This window comes from Nicotiana sylvestris, chromosome 1 (genome assembly GCF_000393655.2).
Source record: "Nicotiana sylvestris chromosome 1, ASM39365v2, whole genome shotgun sequence".
In the NCBI taxonomy this organism is placed as follows: domain Eukaryota; kingdom Viridiplantae; phylum Streptophyta; class Magnoliopsida; order Solanales; family Solanaceae; genus Nicotiana; species Nicotiana sylvestris.
Genome location: NC_091057.1, coordinates 147081480 through 147103144, shown reverse-complemented (window position 1 = coordinate 147103144; position 21665 = coordinate 147081480). Strand labels below are relative to the sequence as shown.

At 36.2% G+C, this 21665-nt stretch overlaps 1 protein-coding gene across 6 annotated transcripts; it reads right to left on the bottom strand.

Annotated features, from left to right (window-relative positions):
• Window positions 1–9262: 9262 nt before the first annotated feature.
• On the bottom strand, window positions 9263–12667 carry LOC104245089 (uncharacterized). 6 transcript variants are annotated; one of them, XM_009800656.2, is made up of 3 exons: window positions 12244–12667; window positions 12015–12134; window positions 9263–11855 (listed from the first exon to the last, which is right to left on the bottom strand). In XM_009800656.2, the coding sequence occupies exon 3, from the start codon at window positions 11683–11685 to the stop codon at window positions 9487–9489; it is 2199 nt and encodes a 732-aa protein (XP_009798958.1). In that variant the 5' UTR covers window positions 11686–11855; window positions 12015–12134; window positions 12244–12667; the 3' UTR covers window positions 9263–9486. The 6 variants fall into 6 exon arrangements, with proteins under 6 accessions (XP_009798958.1, XP_009798956.1, XP_009798960.1 ...); XM_009800654.2 differs by having other exon boundaries at window positions 9263–11852; XM_009800658.2 differs by having other exon boundaries at window positions 9263–11691.
• Window positions 12668–21665: the final 8998 nt, after the last annotated feature.

Sequence of the window (21665 nt, the reverse complement as noted above, 5' to 3'; positions counted from 1 at the left end):
CAGCTATTTAAGGCTACATCGGATGTAATATAATAAGATCCCATAAACTTTCAATTGAACCCAACAGTATATGGCGTTTGGCATTGATGTTTTTTTTTTTGGATAATAACTGTAAAATATTACGATTAACAACCAAATAATACACCTAGAATCTACCTTCTAACTTTTCTTAATTTACGGAAAACATGTGGGTTTGATTTTTCAAAAACAAATACCTTTTCTTTTTGGCTGTTCTTGGTGAATATTTTCAAATACGTGTCAAATCCAAACTCGGCAAGTCATGACCTATACCAAGTCATAAGACAAGTCCAAAGGTTTTAGAGTTCAAATCTCTGTTCCCTCGTTTTTTTTTTTTTGCCTTTATTTTTTTGGAAGTAGAGTTTGAAACTTGTCTCCCCCAAAGAGAGAATAATATCAAGGAGGCACATGTCTACTTGGCCCATTATATTCTATTTTTGCTGATCCCACAGCTCTCACAGACTGTTTTTAGATGGTGGCCGGATGGAATAATGAAGCCTTTCACTCTGCTTGCTAATTTGGCTGGACCAAGCCCTTAGACAGAGATAGCAGAAGGCAATACCCTCCATGGCCATATTCTTCATTCAAGTTGACCCCATTGCATCAACATAAGCGCGCGCACACAAACATAAAAGCAAACCCATCAAAAAACTGCCCCCAAAAATAAAAAATAAGTATTACGATAAAGGTAAATTTGATAATAAACAAGCTCGTCTTTTGCCAACCTATAATGCAACAGCACCCGTCTTACTTTCTGCACAATATCAAATTTGTCGCATCTCCACATTTTATTCTATTCATAACCTGAATAAAGCATCACGAAACAGGAGATGACCAGTTCCCAACCTAAGACTCTTGTTTGGAGCATACTTTCATATTCTGTGAAGAGAAAGAGTACAGAAAGAAAGCCAACAAAAGAGACCTACATTCAAGCTGATGCTCAAAATTTGAGTTTATTGGGCCGTAATGTATGACAAATCAAACCAACAGAAAACCCCCAGAGAAAAACACACATTGCTCACTTGTTTGAAGGTGCTTTCTCCTGCTTCCGATCTGGCTTAAGGAACGGGTCCTGCAAGTTAACATTTGAATAAAACACATCAAACGAAGAAGGCAGCCAAATATTAACTCCACCTTTATAATAGTAATACATAGCAATCAAAAAGCAGAAAGCGCATTAGACAACTTCTTAGCAACCAAATAAGGAAACACAATAGAAAACTTGCAGCAAAAGAAAGCACACTATGTTATACTCAGTTATTTATCTATCAATGAATAACACTTCCTGACACCAAATTTTATAACAGAAAGCAGCAATATATATTATCTTTTGCCCATGAGATTTTAAGTTTTTAACTGAGAAAAGGAGTTTGCCACTAGCTTATAGAGTCTACAACAATGAAACAAAAAGTTGTCACCTTCAATTCATTCCATCACGCACCTCACCTCCTCTCCCCACCCCAGGGGGAGGGAAAGAAGGTGGGTAGTCACCTCCATTTTTTCATCTCCTAAATATATACTTGCTCCATGACAAGTTCCTTTACACCTTTTAATAGCACATCTTCAGGCTACATCAGTGTATGTACCTTTAGGCTGCAGCTTAACAGAGACCAGTATCCAAGTTATTAAAACTCACAGACTGCCTTGCTTGCTGTATTTCCCTTTTTTGTTTTTCCATTATTGACGAGGTTGCCATTTTAGTAGAATAAAAGTAGGCACTGGATTAATGATAGAAACCCTACATTTAACCCATGGGTGACTTTTGCCTTACATCTCGGACACAGCAGTACTGTTCCACGGTCTCACATGACTGAAAATTAACAATAATTGCAAGATTTTGCAGAAAGAAATAGGTGAACTGAGCAACTGACTATCACTTTTCTTTTAATAATGATAACTGACCACCACTTATCGTTGGGCTATCAAGATGTTGACTGTTGATTAAACAGTAGCAAAGGACAAAAGAGTTGCAGTAATAAGTAGGAAGACTAGTAGAATGTTTCAGAAACAACGAAAAAGTAGAAGCAGAAGATAGTCCAGCAGGGTCAGGCGTAGCTCAAGATTGAATAGCGAAAGCAAACCAAACTTCCGCAGGATCAGAAGAAAACGCACATCTATAAACAAAAAAAAATGGAAATTTTCTCATAATCCTACTAAAACTTAAGCTTCTTCTTCTTAAGGCTTCCTCCTTTTATCCTATGGCCTTCTATTCACAGATGAGCAAATAGTAACTTGGTCTAGTAATGGAGATTGGGCATCCCTTTTAATAACTTTTCTCCTATCTCATTATTTTTTTTTTTGATGAAGTCTTTTCTCCTATCTCATTATTATACATAGGCCTAATCAAGTAAGACAGCATGGTACTTGTTCTGAAAATAAGGTGAGACACATCATACATCCATAACAAGACATGATTTCTACATTTATATGACCTAGGATTATTTAAGCTCCCAATTCTGCTCATTCAACAGATATGAGCTGAAATTCAGCTGAAAACTACTCGAACAAGCTCAAACCCCATCTGAATCCAACAACAACATATTTACTTGAGGTGAAAGGATTCAGAAAGAGGCAGAAAAGTAAATAGGACCATTATTTCATAAGGAGTAAAATTAGAGGGGTTGGGCAGCTATATCAGCCCATTTGAAATAGGATCTATTGAAAAAACGCATATGTCCCTCACTTCCCTTACACTTGTAAAGCAAGTGGAAGCAAAAGTATATTATTAGGAATATACGACTATGATTGTCTTTCTCCTTTCCATTCCCTCTCGTTCGTGGAGTTGGAACCAAATGCAGAGCAAAGCTAGATAATTTGAGTAGCTCATTTATAGCTTCAATCCCAGTCTATGAACAAAAATAAATTCTAAATCCATTCACCTCCCCAGCTACCACTGTTTTCTCCACACCCAAGACAAGCTATTAACCAGACGAAAAAGCCATCCCCCTGTAAATTTTCTTTTACAGGTTGAAGAGTTTTTACGGCTCTGCCAGCAGTTCAGCTTATCTGTAGACTTTGCACACAATGAACTATAAATGAGGTTCACCTCCACACGTTTGTGTTGTTAAGTTACATATATTGGATATGGGTGCTTCCCTCAAAGTAAAGTTTAACACACCCAAGCGCTTTTCTTTTCTTGGGGAAATAGGGGGGGGGGGGGTTGAAGGTCTCGGATCTATTACAATAGTTGTGAAAATTCGGTCAAACCAAAATTTACCTTTTCCCTTGGGTTGAGATGCAAATTCTTCATTTTGAAGATTACCAAATTGACTATATCGAGAAACCCTAATCTAATCCCGATCTAAAAGAACTGATGAAAGAGCCTCAACAATCATTCCAAATAACAGAGAGAAGATTAGCACGGCCAGTGGGCAAGGATGACACGACATACACAAATCCAGAAATGGCCTCACAAAGAATAACTAGAACAAACAGGAGAGGGAAAAAAAAAATTAAAATATGGAGAGAGCTGAGCATACATTTTGGACGAAGATAAAATTGGCGACGACGATAGCACCGACGATACCGCCGAGAATAGCTGCGGGGCCTGTCAGCAAACTCCATTTCCTGTGTATCATCCTTCTTCCTATATTCTCTTCTCCTTCCGCTTCTGCTTCTCTCTCTCTCTCTAGCCGTAAAAAACTCTTTAATCCCAATTCTAAAAGACTCCAAAATTGGGGAGAAGAAATACACTGCCCAAGGCGTCCTAAACCAAGTGGGCCTCTCAAATTCATTTACTAGTATCATTTTGCCAAGTCAAATTGACTCTAACAGCTTGTTTGGATGATTGTTACCTGTTGTATTGTATAGTATTGTTACTTTAAATATAATATTTGTTTTAATTATTACTTAAATTTTATTATATCGTATCGCTAAATTCGTTATTAAGTAACGATAAAATGTGTCACTTTATGTAACGATCGATTTGGTGTGGTCACATCGTTACCTTATCTTTTTATCTCAATCTCACCTTTCGTTATTATTAAATAATTTTATTTTATCATTTACCCTACCTTTTTATATACCGTATCATAATTTTTCTTTATAATATTGCAAGTTTATTCATCATATTACTAGTGCGTGATGCCATGAAACGACGACAAAACAATACAATTTATCCAAATATTATATTCATCAAATGATACAGTACAGTACAAGACAATACGATACGATACATTATAAAACGATATGTAACAATCATCCAAACAAGTTGTAAATACACCTCTCTATAACAACATCTTATATAATAACACTTTCATTATAAAAACCAAGCTTTTCTGTAACTAATTTTTATATTGTGTTATAATATATGTTCTCTATAATAGCACTTCGTTATAACATCCAAAAATATTTGGAACAAACGAAACTATTATAGAGAGGTTTGACTGTACTTGATTGGTTGCATAAGAATTTTTTTTATTTTTCTGTAACTAATTTTTATATTGTGTTGTAATATATGTTCTCTATAATAGCGCTTCGCTATAACATCCAAAAATATTCGGAACAAATGAAACTGTTCTAAAGAGGTTTGATTGTACTTGATTGGTTGCATAAGAAAAAAATATTAATAAATATTATAAAAATAGTAAATATTATATTTTATTTGTAACATATTCCTATTGTGTAATATTTTTTCTCGCTTTTGCGTACCTTGGTATACTTGCTACTAGGGGTGTCAATGGATATTTAAAAATCGACTAAACCGATCGAACCGTGCCGGATCGAACCGATTTTTAGGTTTATTTTAATAAAATGGTAGGTTTTTATATGAATCTACAACCTTATCAATAATTAGGATAGATTTTTTATTTTATGAAAATAAACCGAAAATATCAAATCGTAGCGAATAATTTACATGTGAAAAATATATTTATATAATAAGTTTAAGAATAATAAAGCAATAATTTTTCCTTATGCCTTAAAATTATGAAAATGGTTACAAGCCAATAAGTAATTAAAATCAAAATCCTAATTCCAAACCTATTAAGCTACTCCTACTGAAACTAAATTATTTCTAGCATATCACTAGCAAAACACAAAGTATTCTAGCGATTATGAGTAGCAAACTACATTAATATATTGAATATGTTTTCTTTCGTATAATTTATATTTATCTTTTTGAATATTTAATCTTTTATAAACTTTATTTTTGAGTCCCAGCTTGTTTAATTAATATCTTTCTACTCGAGTGATTTATCTTTTCTTGTCTTTGCATAGTTTCTTTTATGCTACTCTAGAGTAGTTGATGGAACTATATTCCAGCCATCTTTCACGTTATCTTAATTTATCACCATTCAAATAATAAAACTGTCTAGAAAATTTTGCCAAGTCCTATAAAAGTATGTATGTTATTGCATTCTACTTTTAGTAGTGACAGTTACATGACATTTAAGAAAAATACCGAAAAATAACCGAACCGTACCGAAAGCGAAAAGAAGCCGACATGATTGGGACTGTTTTGAAAAGAAATTTTTTGGTTATACATAATAGAATAACCGAATAATAACATGATATAAATTTTGTAAAATAACCGGCCAAACCGAACCATTGACACTCCTACTTGCTACCTCAACACCTCTTGTCACTAATATAATAGTCACGTAATTAGGGCTGTGCATAATTTGATAAATACCGAATTACCGTACCAAAACAAAAAAATTTGGTATTTGGTATTCAATATTTTGGTATTCGGTATGGTATTTGGTTTAATTTTAAAAAAAGGTATTAGTTATGGTATTTGGTATTTTAAAATGAAATACCGAAATATCGATACTGTACCGAAATATATATTATATTGCACAATACACATTATTAATTATAACATAAATATAAAAAATTTAAAATTTTGCTTTCCTTTATTCTCTAAGTTTATCAAATAACTCTAGGTAAGTAACAAGACATTTCTAATGATCAAATTTATTGGGAATTGCATAGTAAGAAGGATAACCTGTGGATCAAATGAATCCATGGGTATTATATCAAAGGACAACAATTAACTGATATGGTCATTCCTCAACAAGCGAGTTGGATGGTGAAGAAAATACTCAAGTCTCGGGAGTCACTAGAGCATGCAGAACAGATGGTACAAGGAAGAAAGAGCATAATAAATGGAATATATATGAATATGATGAAAGATTTGCCAAGAGTATCATGGAAGAATATTATGTGTACAAATATAGCTCGACCAAAAGCTATTTTCATTACTTGGCTTCAGCTACAAGATAGACTTCTCACCGCAAAAAGATTACAAAAATGGGGACAACAGGTTGATATCACATGTCATTTGTGCAAAAAAGAAGAGGAGACAAGGGAACATCTATTTGCTGAATGTGAATTTAGCAACAGACTATGGAGTACTCTTATGAGTTGGATAAAAAGTGGCTGGCAAAAGGCGAAGACATGGAGACAAATGCAAGATTGGATAGAACAGAAGACGAAAAGAAAGTCAAAGCAAGGAGGCTAATGAAGCTGATATATGCAAAGTTTGTGTATGCAATATGGATAGAAAGAAATGCCAGAATCTTCATGAAGAAGGAGAAATCCGGAGATTTCCTTGCTAGAGATATTGCCTATATTTGTTATGTACGAACAGATGAAGGGCTACATGGATTGATGGAGAATAGATTTCCAAACTAGCAATATGATAGTAGTATAGGAGTATCTCAGTGAAATAGAGGTAGGAATTATGTACATGGGGCTGAGTTGTATAGCCTAGCTTGTAAATATGATACTTGGTAATTAATGAAAATGATAGTTACCAAAAAGAATAATTTATTCCTTTATGTATAATTTCCTCTCTCTGGGTTGATATTTACTGGTTTTAGATAAAACTTTTGTCAACAAACGTTTTTAATTTTGTACTTTTGAGTACTTTAATTAAGAATATTACATTCTATGACTCTATGCACAAGTTAGTATTCAAACCGAAACCGAAAGTAGAAAAATCAAACCATACCGAATTTAATTAGGTACAATATTGGTATAACATTTTAAGAAACCGAATATCGAAAATACTGAATCGAAATATTTAAATACCGTACCGACCGACTAACACCCCTGCCCGTAATTACTATATCCTTGGTTCTAAGAATGAATGGAGGGCAGAATACGAAGACACCCCTTCTGTTTGCAGTATAAATAATCATCATGGTGTCCGGGCGCTTGTGCATACCTCTTATTACCTCAGGGTACTTGCTACCTAAGGTCCTAAACACCCTTCTGTCGCTCACGTAATTACTATATCCTTAGTTGTAATTTTAAAAATGAATGGAGGACAGAATACAAAGACGACACTTCTTTTTTCAGTCTCAATTCAAATATAAATATTTAAATGTTTGAAAATGAAGTTTACATAATATGAAGCTACATAAAAGATGTTACTATAAATTATAATTTTGGGCTATGTGGGCTTCTATTTCCTCAATGCAAAACACTTCAATTGTTTGGGTTAAAATCCCCTTTATGTTTAACTTTTTCATTGCTACAGCCTTCAATAGTTAGCTTTAGTTTCTACTTTTTTGTTTGGCATTTTTAAAAAACTTTTAAATCAGCGTCAGCAGGATTAACTGCTCGAAAACATCAAACATGACACCAAAGGTGTAAAATTGAGAGGAAAACTTACATATACAGAAATATACTAGAGCGAAAGAAAAAGAAGCAACAATGTCCATTTTTAATAAGATGAAGAAAAAGGCAGAAAATTTCAATTTATACAATATCAAATGTAAAAGGTACAACATTCTATATATACAAATAGAGAAATTATTTCTGTTATTTGGGACAACCACAAAAGAAAAGTCCAGTATTTTGAGACAAACGAAAAATAAAGGAAATTTTACAACCTATAGAATACATTAGTACTCGTATTATTTCTTTGAGTTAAATTAGGAGACTATCATGTGAATTTATTTCCTTCCGTTTTTAACAAGTTTAACTTCCCAGAATTTGCGCAAAAATGTTACTGTATTTTATTTGTATTCAGCTTGAATACAGATACCCATTAGCTGGAGTTCCCGTTTTTACGCCTATTTTTTTGGTTGTATTAATGAATACAACTGCTTAAATACATGAAATACATTGTATAAAAACATAAAAGGTATCTATAACAAGTAATATAGCAAAGGGTATCTATAAATGACTAATTAGGGCTAAAAGATGGTGCTTTATGACTTTGCTCAGTTGAGAAATTGAGAATTTTATAACCCGAATGTTTGTTTTTAGTTACAACTTTGCTCAGTTGACAGTGGAGGCTGCCATTCTGCTCACCGTCAAACTTGTAACTTTTTTTGTTTTACGATCTTAAACGTATACCTCAAACTAATTTATCGGACACTTATTACCTCCCACTAACACGGGTAACTAAAAGCTTTACCTATTAATGCTTACAACAACAATAACGATTCAGTATAATTCCACAAGTGGAGTCTGGAGAGGATAGTGTATACGTAGACCTTACCTCTACCCGATGGGATAGAGTTACCTATTAATGCGTAGACAGAAGAAATCACTCAGTGATTTTTATCTCGCTGAAATTTGAACCTTGGTCTCCTATAGCATTTTCATTTCATTGTCAACTAGACCACACTCTTAGGTGCGGCATAAAACTGGTAACTTGAACCATAGTCCAGAATCCAGGTTGGACCACACTGTGTGGATGACAACCAAGTAAAGATCTCTTAAATTTCATGCAATGCTATCAGAGCCATTTCAAATTTGTCAATCTGAAACACAGATTAACCAATAAAAAAAAGGAAAAAGATTGACAAAGCCAAAGAAAATAGACAACCAACTAGAAGAAAACAGCAATACTGGGGCAAGGCAATGTCATGGACTCTAACCAGTCAACCAGCCATAGCCAAAACCCTACAAATATACAGAACCAGCAACAATGTGGTGGTTCATAGCTAGTTTCACTGACCCAAAACTCAAAATTTAAAAGTTAAATTTAATCAACTCAATGAACCTTACCTTAGCTTCATTGAAATCCTATACAAGACGTGATAAGCATTGACCACAATACTTGTCTACGTGTGCATACACAATATTATAACCAACTACAAAAATGGAAACTTCTACTGTTGATACTAGACATTAGCATTAACCAAACGATCGTTTGGAACACAGCAAAAGAAGGAACTGCTGCACCTGCACTTGGCATCTTTTTAGTAATAAAATACCAGGTTAACAGCCAATTGAGAGGGGACGGGGGGGCAAAGACTGTAAATTGCATGTGGCATCCACAACCTAAGAAAATCAATTTTCATGCTATCATTGTTATAATACCAAACTCAACCTCTGTTGCAATGTATTATTAAGACAAATCCAAAAAGATAAAGCTTACTAGACTAGTAGATGAAAAGTTATCACTATGGACTGAGAAGCTAACTAGAAATATCCTTTGACAGAACATAAGATAAATTCTGCACAGGAAGAGGGTATCACACAGATTTCATTGTCTGCAGAGACAACTCAAATTGGAGCTGCACATGTCGTTCTGAAGTGGCCAGTCTGATTGCAGCGGCTACAATGCACAACCCGCTTCACCCTACCACGGTCTTCTGCTCTAACTCTCTTCTTCCTTGGCCTGCCAGGAGGACGAAGTGACTTAGGTGGGTTTATAACAATCTCTTCAGCATTTGGATCTCCCTCTGACAACTCCTTCCATAATGATTTATCTGGAATAGGATGTATTGTTTGGGAATATGTCTTCCGATACGTTGCAACAGTAAAGCAACTCTCAGTAAACCGGTGGACATTTTGCCGGCAAGAAAGTAGCGCTGCCACAGCATGTGCACAGGGCAAACCATAGAGTTGCCAGCCCCGACAAAGGCAGCAACGATTCCGAATATCAACAATATTGGTACCCTCATGAGATATCACTTCAAACTCAGCTTCATTAGCACGAAGAACCTGATAAGTCCGGGCACGCTCAAGAGCATCTGCAACTCGCATCTCCGCTGTAGGCACCAGGATTGACGTCCACTGCATACTGGTCTCTCTTCGTTCATTGAACCAAGTCATAAGCTGCCTCCTGATGCATTCCATCATCTGAATTATTGGAAGTCCAGAGGCCTCTAGAATCCAATTATTCAATTGTTCCACTATGTTAGCAGTCAAATGACCAAACCTTGTGCCCTCAAAATAAGCTGTGGCCCACAATCGTGGAGGAATCCGCCGAATCCAATATGCAGCATCCTGTGATATTTCCTCAATCTCGAGAACTTTTGCTTCGAACTCAATTACTGTAAGAGCATGTGCGGCCTCCCACAACAGGTTAACAAGCATTGTATTGTTGAATTCCTTACGGAAGCTTTCACTCAAATGACGCATGCAAAAACCATGGAAAGCAGTGGGGAAATTTGCTTCAACACCATCTACAATGCCCTTCTGCCTGTCAGACAAGATGGTAAGCCTTGGCATGTTTTCTGTATTGACCTCTAGCAAGGTATGAAGTTCAGAGAGAAACCACATCCAATTATCATCATTTTCCTCATCAACAACACCAAATGCTAGCGGAAAAAGGCCGCCATCTCCATCAAAGCCAGTAGCTAAAAGTAAAGTACCAAGATATTTACTTTTCAAGAACGTCCGATCAAGCCCAAGAAGAGGGCGACAAGCATTTAGAAAACCAAAAATAGAAGCCTGAAATGATATAAAAAGCCGCTGAAAGCAATTATCAGCAGGATTTGCGTAAACTGATGCTATACTCCCTGGATTGGTCCTTTTAACTTGTTCACAGTACTGAGGAAGAAGGCGATAACCTTCTTCAAAGGAACCGCGCATAGCAGCCATTATTCGTTCCTTTCCACGCCAAGCTTGTTTGTACGACAGGGTGATTCCATGAGTCCGGTGAATTTCTTCAAGGATCTCTTTTGGCTTGCAATTTGGGTTTTCCCGAAGCCGTTGCTCCACAGAGTTGGCCACCCACTGAACTGAGGCTTGCTGGTGGCCAAGATGAGCGATTCCTCCACATGTATGGTTGTCATGAATTGTTCTGATAGTGAATGTGGGTACACCTGGAAGTTTGGCAGCATGAATGCGCCAAGGGCAGCCCTCACTGGCACACTTAGCAGTAAAACGAGTTTTATCAGATTTTATGGTCTGAATCTCGAAGTGAAGAGCAATGGCTGTGTCACGTAAAGCCCTTCGGCAGCTTTTGACATCAGGGAATTCTTGTCCCACGTGTAGCTCATAATCAGGTGTTGCTGAAATAGTTCGGGCCTGAATGACAGGGCCTGACGAAGCAAGAACCATCTGGCCATCATGGACTTCAAATACATGTTCAGGTTGTTCAACACCCATATCATGGCTCTCAACCACAGCTAATTCCATGTTATCACCAAGCTCTTGGTTTTCCTCGATGCCTAACTCATCTTGTTCAGAAATATCTAACTCATTGTTTTCATTAGGCAACTCCTGGTTTTCATGCTCAGGCTTCCGCTCATTTGGTAAACCATTCTCGTGCTCATACTCATGCTCGTGGTTCCCGTCATGATCTTGGCTCTGCACTATACCCATCTCGTCCTCATCGTTATGGTTCTCTGCCAGTTCCAATCCATGGTTCTGGCTTATGCCCATATCATGAGTATGGTCAAACACTATTTGCTGGTTCTCACCACCAACACCTAAATTGTGATTTTGGCCAAGGATCAACTCATGGTTTGCCATTTATTTCTGCAAAAGTAGCTACACTTCTATCAATATGCTGTCCTGTCTGAGAAATATGCGGGCACCAAATGTACCAACGGAAGATAAACTCTTCTCTCACTTGATAAAGTATCAACTCAAGACTAACAAATATCGCTACTTTTTACTTCAGCTGACTTCACTAAGGCCTGCTTCAAAAGTGGACATAATTCATGATTTAGCTAATTGAACTAGAGAGTGTGCAGGGAGAAGTAAGCACAATAACCTAAAACCTATTATCAGTATTCAAAATCATAAAAATAAAAGACGGGATAAATCAAAACCCAAAAGTTAAAAGAATACAGTCTGACCTGCTCCCAGCACTATATTAGTCCAAACCACTGATCAAACTCCGTGAAATAGCAGCTCCTTTCAGCTACAAGAATGAATTAAAACCAACAAGTCTCAATATAATTTAACTGTACAAATCCCTAAAACAAACAATACAGTAAAAGAGTTAGTCCCAACAATCTACTTATCACAACATCAAAAACCACAAACCAAACTAGTAACAGGAACCGAATAAAACACCAAACTCACCATCAATTTAGAGAGAGCCAAAAATCAAAAGACTAACTCTTTGAAATCAAGATCAAGACTTCGTCGAGCAGCCCTAAAACCCAAACTGAACTAAAACTCAAAGATTCGAGCTTTTTCAATCAAAACACCAGGAAAACACTAAACCCATCAGAACCCATCACAGATTTCGCCCAAAATTGATCCAAATGAGGAGAAAGGATGGAGAAAAGGGCTCCAAATTGAAATCAGAGAAAAGGGTGTGAGAAATATTTGAATATGGCGGGTAAAAGGGGTAGACTGAGAGAGAAGGAGAGAAAGGGGAAAATCGGAAAAGAGGAGTAAGGGCAAGGAAGGGAATGGAAGGAGGCTGGAGAAATAGAGGGAATGAGGGGCAAAAGGGATTTGAGGGTTGTGTTGGGTATTACAGCCTTATGGGCTTACCTTGAGAACGATGGGTATTTAGGTCATAATGGGGTACCCCTTTTCTCCTTTCCCATTTCGTACTTACCATACTACCCCCTTTTTATTTTCTCTATTTCCCCTATTTTCTTGTTTTTGTCCCTGCACCTTCAAAAAGGAACATTATTCATATTTCATTGGTTTTTAAAATATTTTAAACTTTTGTTTGTTGAAATAATGACTTTATCTTTGTCCGCACTAGTCTTTAGGTACGCCTATCATGATAAGTGACTTTTTAAAAACTACATAAAAATAATAAAAGAATGTATTTGAGTTAGAAAAAAATTTAAGTCCCGAAAATAATCATTTTTTATGTTATTAAACTACTCAGCAAAGAAATAAATCTTATCTCATAAAAGTGCTCACAATATTTTTGAAATATTAACTATGCGTTTGCGGAAAAAACACAAGTACAAATAAAATACTATGGTGTCACATTTTCCTTCATAACAAATTACTGAATATTTCTCGGTGTACATTTACATAAGTAAACTCTTAATATTTTTAATTTTTTGGATTTTTTTATATAGTTTAAATAAGAAAAAAATATACTAATATGGTTTTAAACCCTTAAACATAGATTTGTATAGAGCAATTTTTTAATGTTTTAAAGTTTCAAATAGTAGGACTTTTAGTTCAAATAAGAAAAATTTAATACATAAAACTTTAATTAATTTCAAACTCCTAAATATTAAAAAAAGTAATTAAACGACCATTATATGAAGTGTTTTTTATAATAATTTACCCATATTTAAATGAACTACATATTTTTTTTATAAAGATAAACTTTGAATGAGATAAAAGCCGTGAGTTTTAAGTTCTATTTTTCTGTTCTACGTAAATATTAATTTATTGGCAATAGTATTTTATTGGTAATTTAGAATTTAAACTATGTATCTCTTGTTTTTTTGGGTAGAAATATGAAATTTTCACTCATTAACTAATTCTATTACATAAAGCTAGTCTTTTTAATGATTTATACAAGGTAAAATTATAATTGAACTTGAAATCCTAAATATTAGGATTTCATATCTTCTAGGGGTGGGCATTTGGGGAATTCAGATTGGGTATGAGAATTTTGGTTTAGATTTTCGATTTTTAGATTGAAGAAATGACAATTCAAATTCAATCCAAATAAGTTCGGATTGGATCAGATTTTTAAAGTTTTGTTTCGGATTAATCGGGTTAAATATTATGAATTTTCGATTTTGAACGTATAAGTTGAGATGTTTCTACTTTTTACAAAAATGAATATCTAAATGAAGTACTCATGTTAAATTACTGAAAAGTTCCTCATTCTTGCTGCAATCATCCAAGTAAATTATTCAAGTAATGAAATTATTATTAAAAAATACAACGGAGACACTAATACGGGCGATAAGAAGTAGCAATAGTAGAATCATGTCCAAATAGAAAGTATTCTGACAGTAACTTAATAACTAATATTGAATATATGAGATAATATATAATGGGTAGAGTATTGAACTTATTACTACCGGCATGTGGATAATGGACTAAATATAAGTATAAACATTTTAAATTTTCGGATCCAAAAATCTGAAGTACCAAATCTAATATCCAATCCAAAATCCAAACTTTTAAAAATTAAATCCAAAATCCAATCCGCAATTGAAAAATCCAAATCAAAAATCCAAAAAATTCAGATTTCGGTTTGAAGCTTGGATTTGCCAAAACTATACAACCCCTACCTAGTTCAAATAAGGAATAATTAAACACTCAAAATGTAATTAATTTTTAAATCCTAAATATTAGGAAAATAAATTAAATTACTATTTTTTCCAGCATTAACTTTTAAAGGATAAAAAAGCCGAACGTTCATACTTTTAATATAGTATAGATTAAGCGAATATGAGATTTATCAAATCAGAACTAATACGTTGATTTTCTTTTCTTCTATTATTATTACTACTAGTATTAGAGTACGCGCGCGACACATGAACCTATGATAATGAGTATAAGATTATGAAAATTAGATAAAGAGTTTTAAATAATACGTTTGATATATAGATAAAATTAAAATGAGCTTATGAAAATGATGAATACTGTCACGACCCAAAATCCATTAAAGGTCATGATGACGCTGGACACTAGGGCTGGGCATAATTTAGTAAATACCGAATTACCGTACCGAAATCAAAAATTTTGGTATTTGGTATACGGTATACGGTATTTTGGTAATTGGTATGGTATTTGGTTTAAGTTTTAAAAAAAATTGGTATTAGGTATGGTATTTGGTATTTTAAGATAAAATACTGAAATACCGATACCGTACCGAAATATATATTTTATTACACAAAACACATATTATCAATTATAACATAAATAAAAAAATCTAAAATTTTACTTTCCTTTATTCTCAAAGTTCATCAATTAACTCTAAACAAGTAACAAGACATTTCTAACGATAAAATATTCTTTTATGTACAATTTTCTCTATTTGGGTCGATATTTGCTAGTTTTGGACAAAATTTTTGTCAACAAACATTTTTAATTTTATATTTTTGAGTACTTTAATTAAGAATATTAGAGTATATGGCTCTATGTATTAGTTAGTATTCAAACCGAAGTTACACAACCGAATAAACCGAAACCGAAAGGAGAAAAACCGAACCATACCGAATTTAATTAGGTACGGTATTGGTATAGGATTTTGAGAAACCGAATACCGAACCGAAATGTCTAAATACCGTACCATACCGACCGACGAACACCCCTACCGGACACCACTGTCAGGCTAGCCAACACTAAATAGTTAATTAAATTCTCATTTTTATATTTTTGAGATCATAAATTTCCTTCAACTTAACTAGTAAAAGATGAACTTTACAGAACAATAATAATATTTTCCAATGTCAATACTGAATATCTCATCATCATCCCAGAACCCGGTGTCACAAGTGCATGAGCATTTACTAGGAATTAAAATAAAATACAATAACTGTCTGGAATATAAATTTGGACAGAAAAGAAAAATACAAGTACTATGAAGGAGACTCTACTGGTTGCGGATCGTCTCATAAGATGCAGCTCACCTAAATCCCCATATCAGTCACGCCGATGCGCCCACAAGGCCACTAGACGTACATGTGTCTATGCAACAAAAATGTACACCAAATGTAGTATGAGTACGAAAATCACGCGCACCCAGTAAGTATCCAATTTAATCTCGAAGAAGTAGTGACGAGGGGTCGACTTCGACACTCACTAGTGGTCCATAATATCAGGTATAGTAAAGAAGTGAATAAATATGAAACATAGTAAATATATGAAACAAACAAGTATAAAATACGTGGTAAAAATTTCCTCTTTATAATTTACTCAAGCTCTCAACTTGCAAGTTCCTTCCGTAACCAGAGCATATATATAGATATAGTGAATTTCATCAAAGAGGTTGTCATAATTGAAATCGGGAAAAAACCCTCAGATACACTAGCTTCTTGCAAAATATTACTCACAATTCCATGAGGATATTATATATAGAAAATGCCGAACCGTACGGCCCGATCCAACATAAAAGTAAATTGTGCAATGCCGAGGGTCGAACGACGCGAACCATAGATGCATCAACTAACCTGCCGAGGCGATCGACCCACTCTCATGAGAGTAGTAGAAGGAGTTACCCTGCTCGCAGATCATACTTGTGACTCAGTCAAATATAAGTTTAAGGACTTACCCCGCTTGCAAATCATGCTTGCGACGCGGTCAAATATATAGTTAAAAAATTACCCCGCTCGCGGATTCATACTTGCGACGCGGTTACACATAGATTTATTAAGTTATTATTTAGTATTTTTCCATTCTTTACGGAATACGAAGTTCGAATGAAAACATTTAAGATCCCAAATACTTCCTCAATTTCAACTCCTCTCAATACATTTAATAAGCAAACTCAATCTCGCTCCTTCTCAAAACAAACAATATCATAAATCAATAACAATATCAACGAGGCATGATATAAGCCTAAAACTACCCAGACATAGGCATAGCTAGTAGCTACGTACAGACTCTCGTCACCTCGGTCGTACATAGTCCCCACAAATAGAAGCACATAATAATTTAGTTCACCTACGGGGTTAATTCCCTCTTACAAGGTTAAAAAGGAGACTTACCTCGCTTTGAAGTTCCATCACCAGCTCCAACATTGCTCTAACACCTCAAACCGGTGTCCAACGCTCCAAAACTAGCCAAACAATGCTCAAACAAATTAAAATACATCTAATACTCATAACAATTCTTTTTACAATAATTTCCAACTTCGCTCGGGAAGTCGATAGAAATCACCCATAGGCCCACGTGCCCGAATTCCAAATTTTTTTGAAGATAAACATTACCCATAATCTTACGAACTCAAATATATAATTTATTCCCAATTTTATGTCCAATTTCATGGTCAAAATCTAAGAATACCAATTTCTAGGTTTTTCTTCAAAACCCCCCAAATTTTCACTAATTTTCATGTTAAAATCTATACATAATCAATGTATTTAACTCATAATAGATGGGGATATCTTACCTTGTCATTGATGATGAAAACCCCCTCTTGAAACCCTCCAAGAATCGCCCAAACCTAGAGAAGAATGAAAGAAAATGGGCAAAAACCCATTTTTTTAAATAAACACACTGCCCAACGATTCTTCGCACCTGCAGTCACTTTACCGCTTCTGCGGTTCCATAGGTGCGGATAAAATACCGCTTCTACGGTCCTCCACCAGACCCCTCGATTCCGCATCTGCGATTGCCATCCGCTTCTGCGCCTTAGCTTCTGCGGCTCCCCATGCGCAGGTGCGGTCCCGCTTCTATGGAACTCGGCCACATCTGTGGTCCCAGTCTTCTCTAGCCTAAGTCACTTCTACGACCCTCATGGCCGCTTCTGCGGCTCCACACCTGCAGCCCTAACCTTGCAGGTGCGGTTACACCTGTAAGCACGTGATTTTTGCTTTACGGACATTCGCTCCAAAAGAAAATAAAAATAGTGACAAATGGCTTCGTTGTACAATTGTTCGAGTTTTCATGTGTTGTTAGTCACTTGTGGATCTGTCCATTCTTTTTTTTGCATTTAATCATTAACAAACAAAATACAAAATATATGTATTAGGATGGTTAAACCATAATTCGGTCAGTAAAAGAAAATTCAAAAAATATATATGTGCACCGTTCGCCCTAGGCTCTTAGCTAACCTACGTAAATATTTTTGTGATAATTGTGTTAAAATGTTGCATTGTTGTTTAATTCCGTTACCTTATTATTTGTTATTTTTATTTTGTTTAAAAGAAAAGAAAAAATAATAAGAAAGAAAACAAAAGCAAAAGAGTAGGGAAAATCGGTTTGGGCCAAGAAATGAAACAAAATAGGCCCAAGACCAGGACACAGATCCAGTCCAAACACAGGCTGCCCGGACACGTCCCAAACGACGTCGTATCAGCGCCTCAATCTGAGCCGTTGATTCATGGCAATCAAACGGTCCAATACAGCCCCTGCTAAGTCGAAACGACGTCGTTTCAGGCAAGTTAATCTGGGCCGTTCATTCCCATTGATCCAACGGATCCAGGCCTTCCTCTAAACCCGTCAACATGACCCGATCCAATCCCCTACCCGGTCATAACCCACTATCATCTCCCGAACGACGTCGTCCCTCCTCAATGGTTAGATCCTGGCCCTTGATCTCAATTGATCCAATGGCCAGGATCTAAACCCTCAATACATATATAAACCTAACCCCCTTACCCCACGCCCCAAGCCACACCCCCCCCTCGGCCACTATTCACCATCTTCCCCAGGCTCCCTTTCCTCTCAAACCCTAGCAGCCTAGGTTTCCCACCATAAGCCTGGCAACCACAGTTCCGATGACCACCAAAATAACACCCCCGATGCACCCGACCATCCTGAACACGAATCCACTAACCACAAGCCTCGAATCACTTCCGTTCGTCTCGAATCTTCGTTTGAAGATTTGAGTCGAACCTGGACCTATGCCAAACCACCCCATCTTCATGCTAGACACTCTCCTGACCTTCCTCGTGACCAAACCAAGCTTGGTTTGGTCCGAATCCACCCACAACTCCCAAAAATCCAGATCTGGAAATCCAGACTTCTGAAGCACATGCACCTGGGGAACCCGGCCAGTTTTGACATAGGTTTGAGGTCTAATAGACCTTAACCAAGGTGTTCTCATGTGAGAACACCCTGATTAAGGTTTGTTCGGCCTCAAAGGTTCGAAGTCGAGTTTGATTTGGGTCTGTTTGGTTTAAACATTTTGGTAAGTTTTCCGTTCTTTTGTTTTATTTCCAAATAAGTTGTCAGCATATCTCTTTGTGTTTGTTTGTTATTTTGTTACTTCTTCCAGATTTCTTTCATCTCTGTTAAAGACCCTTTATTTGGTCGATTGTCTTCTGTTTGTTCTGAATACACTCTGTGATAAACATGATCGTCAGTTAGATTAATCGTCAAAGGAACTAATTCATATAGGCCCAGTAATTTAATAAAAGTTGTCTGATACCCTTTAGGTCCCCGAACGTGTTGTTTATATGAGCGACTGATTATTACCTGCTATAATTAGTATAGTCGACTCGATAAATGTCGTCGATTAGTTTTCTATAACTAATGGATCGAAGGAGCTAGGAGTTTCACATAACTAATTAAACTCGGACACTGGCTGGATGACCTAGTAATGTTTGAAATGGTCTGTTGGCATTATAAAAATGACTAAAAGGGTTCAGTCTAGGCAGTCCTGAGTTCGAGTTTTCATCAGTGCAAAAATGCCCTAATGCTGCAATAGGCAGGGGCAGTAATAATCAAGGTTAACGGGGGTATTCTGGGGTGTTTAAAAAGAACAGAAGTAATTAGTTTAAGTGAGCTGACAAAAAGGGTACTAACTTAGGATTAAACTAATACCAATGGGGGAACAAGACACAAGGGTATGGGGGCTCAAAATGAATAAACAAATGAGCCCATAATTCTGGATTAAACAAAACCAGGCGTGGGGAATAAAGGGAGCTGACACCAAGCATGCTGAGCATGGGCTTAAAAGAGTATGGGCATTCTGCCAATTGGCAGGCAGGGCAGCTCAGCTGTAATGGTGCATTTGGCCTATAAATAGGCCATTTGATAACTAAAACAGGGGCGGAAGTTTAAGGGTCTTAGGCTGGACATTTTTGAGTCTGGAGAGAAAGAAAAAAAAAAACAAAAAGAAAATTTCAGAATATTGTAACAAAACACTGTCTGAAAACTGCTTAGGAGTTCAAGTTAGCCAAGCTGTCTTTGCTAATTGTTGTTGGTTATTTGCCGAGCTGTTTGTGATTGTTGAACTGCTGGTGCTGTTATATTGAATACTCTGGTTTTCTGTTGGTTCATCATTCTGTTTCTGGGACTGCTTGTTTGTTGCTCGACCACTTGTGAGCTTCATCATTGTGGCTGGTTGTTGTTGCTGTGTTGTTGGTGTTATCTGCTGTTGCTGTATTCACTGCATATTGCTTAGCTGATCATTCCTTTCTTCTTTGTCCTCCTTACCAGGTACACAATCGATACCACTAATGTAACTGAGAGTTTGAACATAAATGCAAAAGAGAGGACCTGCAGATTGTTTATATACACGTGGACTGTTGTGTTAAATGTCATGTAGTATATAGTAGTTACATTTTTGTTTGGATAATAGAAGTAGCCTACATGCTTAGTGTATCAATGCAGGTTAATGCATGCTAGTCATGTATGTGTGCTGTTAGGTGAAAAAAACATTCCCAGTGTAATAAGTTGTACCTTTAGACTTAGTCTGAGGGTGTAATATATTCTCTAATGTAAGCCAAATAGGAAAACTATCCACTTTAGTTAAAATTCTTTCTCCTTTTGCCAGATTGTCCCATATAAATTGATAAACTCATTTCACAGAACAAAGAATCAGTCCTAGGCCTCAATCTCATGAAGGCCGAGCCCAAATCGAAACAAATCAGTTAGGCCCATATCGAAAAAGGGGGCCTAAGTCTGGCCATCTCGCATGAGCTAGGTTTGGGCCCATAATTTTCGGCTAGTTATCCATAATCGCAGTCACATTTTATTATTCTGTAAAAGCATTTTAAATCCTGTTATAAGTAAACTCGCAATCATGTAATTAATTAGGACTGTCTACCGTTTTCAATTGATAGAGACGAACACGACAAGAAACGTAGTTGCTATAGGATATCCTTTTAAAATAAGAACGAGATGAGCCTCGATGAAAATAAACAAAACACGCAGATGCGGGGCCCTTGTTAAATGTAAATCATTGAAGCATTTAGTTTCCCGGACGGGTTGTTTAGCAAATCTCACAACCTTCCTAAAATGACAACACGTTAGTCTCTTTAGGATACGCTTTAATAAACTTTACCTTCTTAAACTCGGGTGCACATTTATGTGACCCAAATCCAAATCTCGACGGATTCGAAATGCCTCTCTAATCACGGGTACATTGACTGTGACGTGGTTCGAGATGCATGTCCATGACGTTGCAAATTCATTAGAAATAAAGAACGAGGTGAGCCTCGCCAAATAAAAATACAAATTGCGGGGCCCTCAATAAATATTGCTTTAAAAATTGTTTAGGCTTCGGGATGGACCGTTTAGTAAAATTCCACGGTCCTACCCAAAATAAATACGCTAGTCGCTTTAGGCGCGCCTTTAATAATTTAATTTCCTTAAACTCGGGTGCACATTGATGTGACCCAAATCCAAATCTCAACGGAGTCAAAGTGTGTCGACGACCACGGGTACATTGATTGTAACGCGGTTCGAGATACATTTTCACAACGTTGCAATTCTTGATAAAAACAGTAAATGATAAAAGCGGTTAAAAGTTAAATTTTGCACATAAGTTCACACTTGTATAAAATCAGATAATCAAGCCGAATATAACAGTTGAGCGACCGTGCTAGAACCACGGAACTCGGGAATGCCTAACACCTTCTCCCGGGTTAACAGAATTCCTTATCCGGATT

Excerpts from the sequence above, each read along its gene's own strand:
- LOC104245089 (XM_009800656.2), bottom strand. The coding sequence starts at position 11,685 with ATGGCAAACCATGAGTTGATCCTTGGCCAAAATCACAATTTAGGTGTT.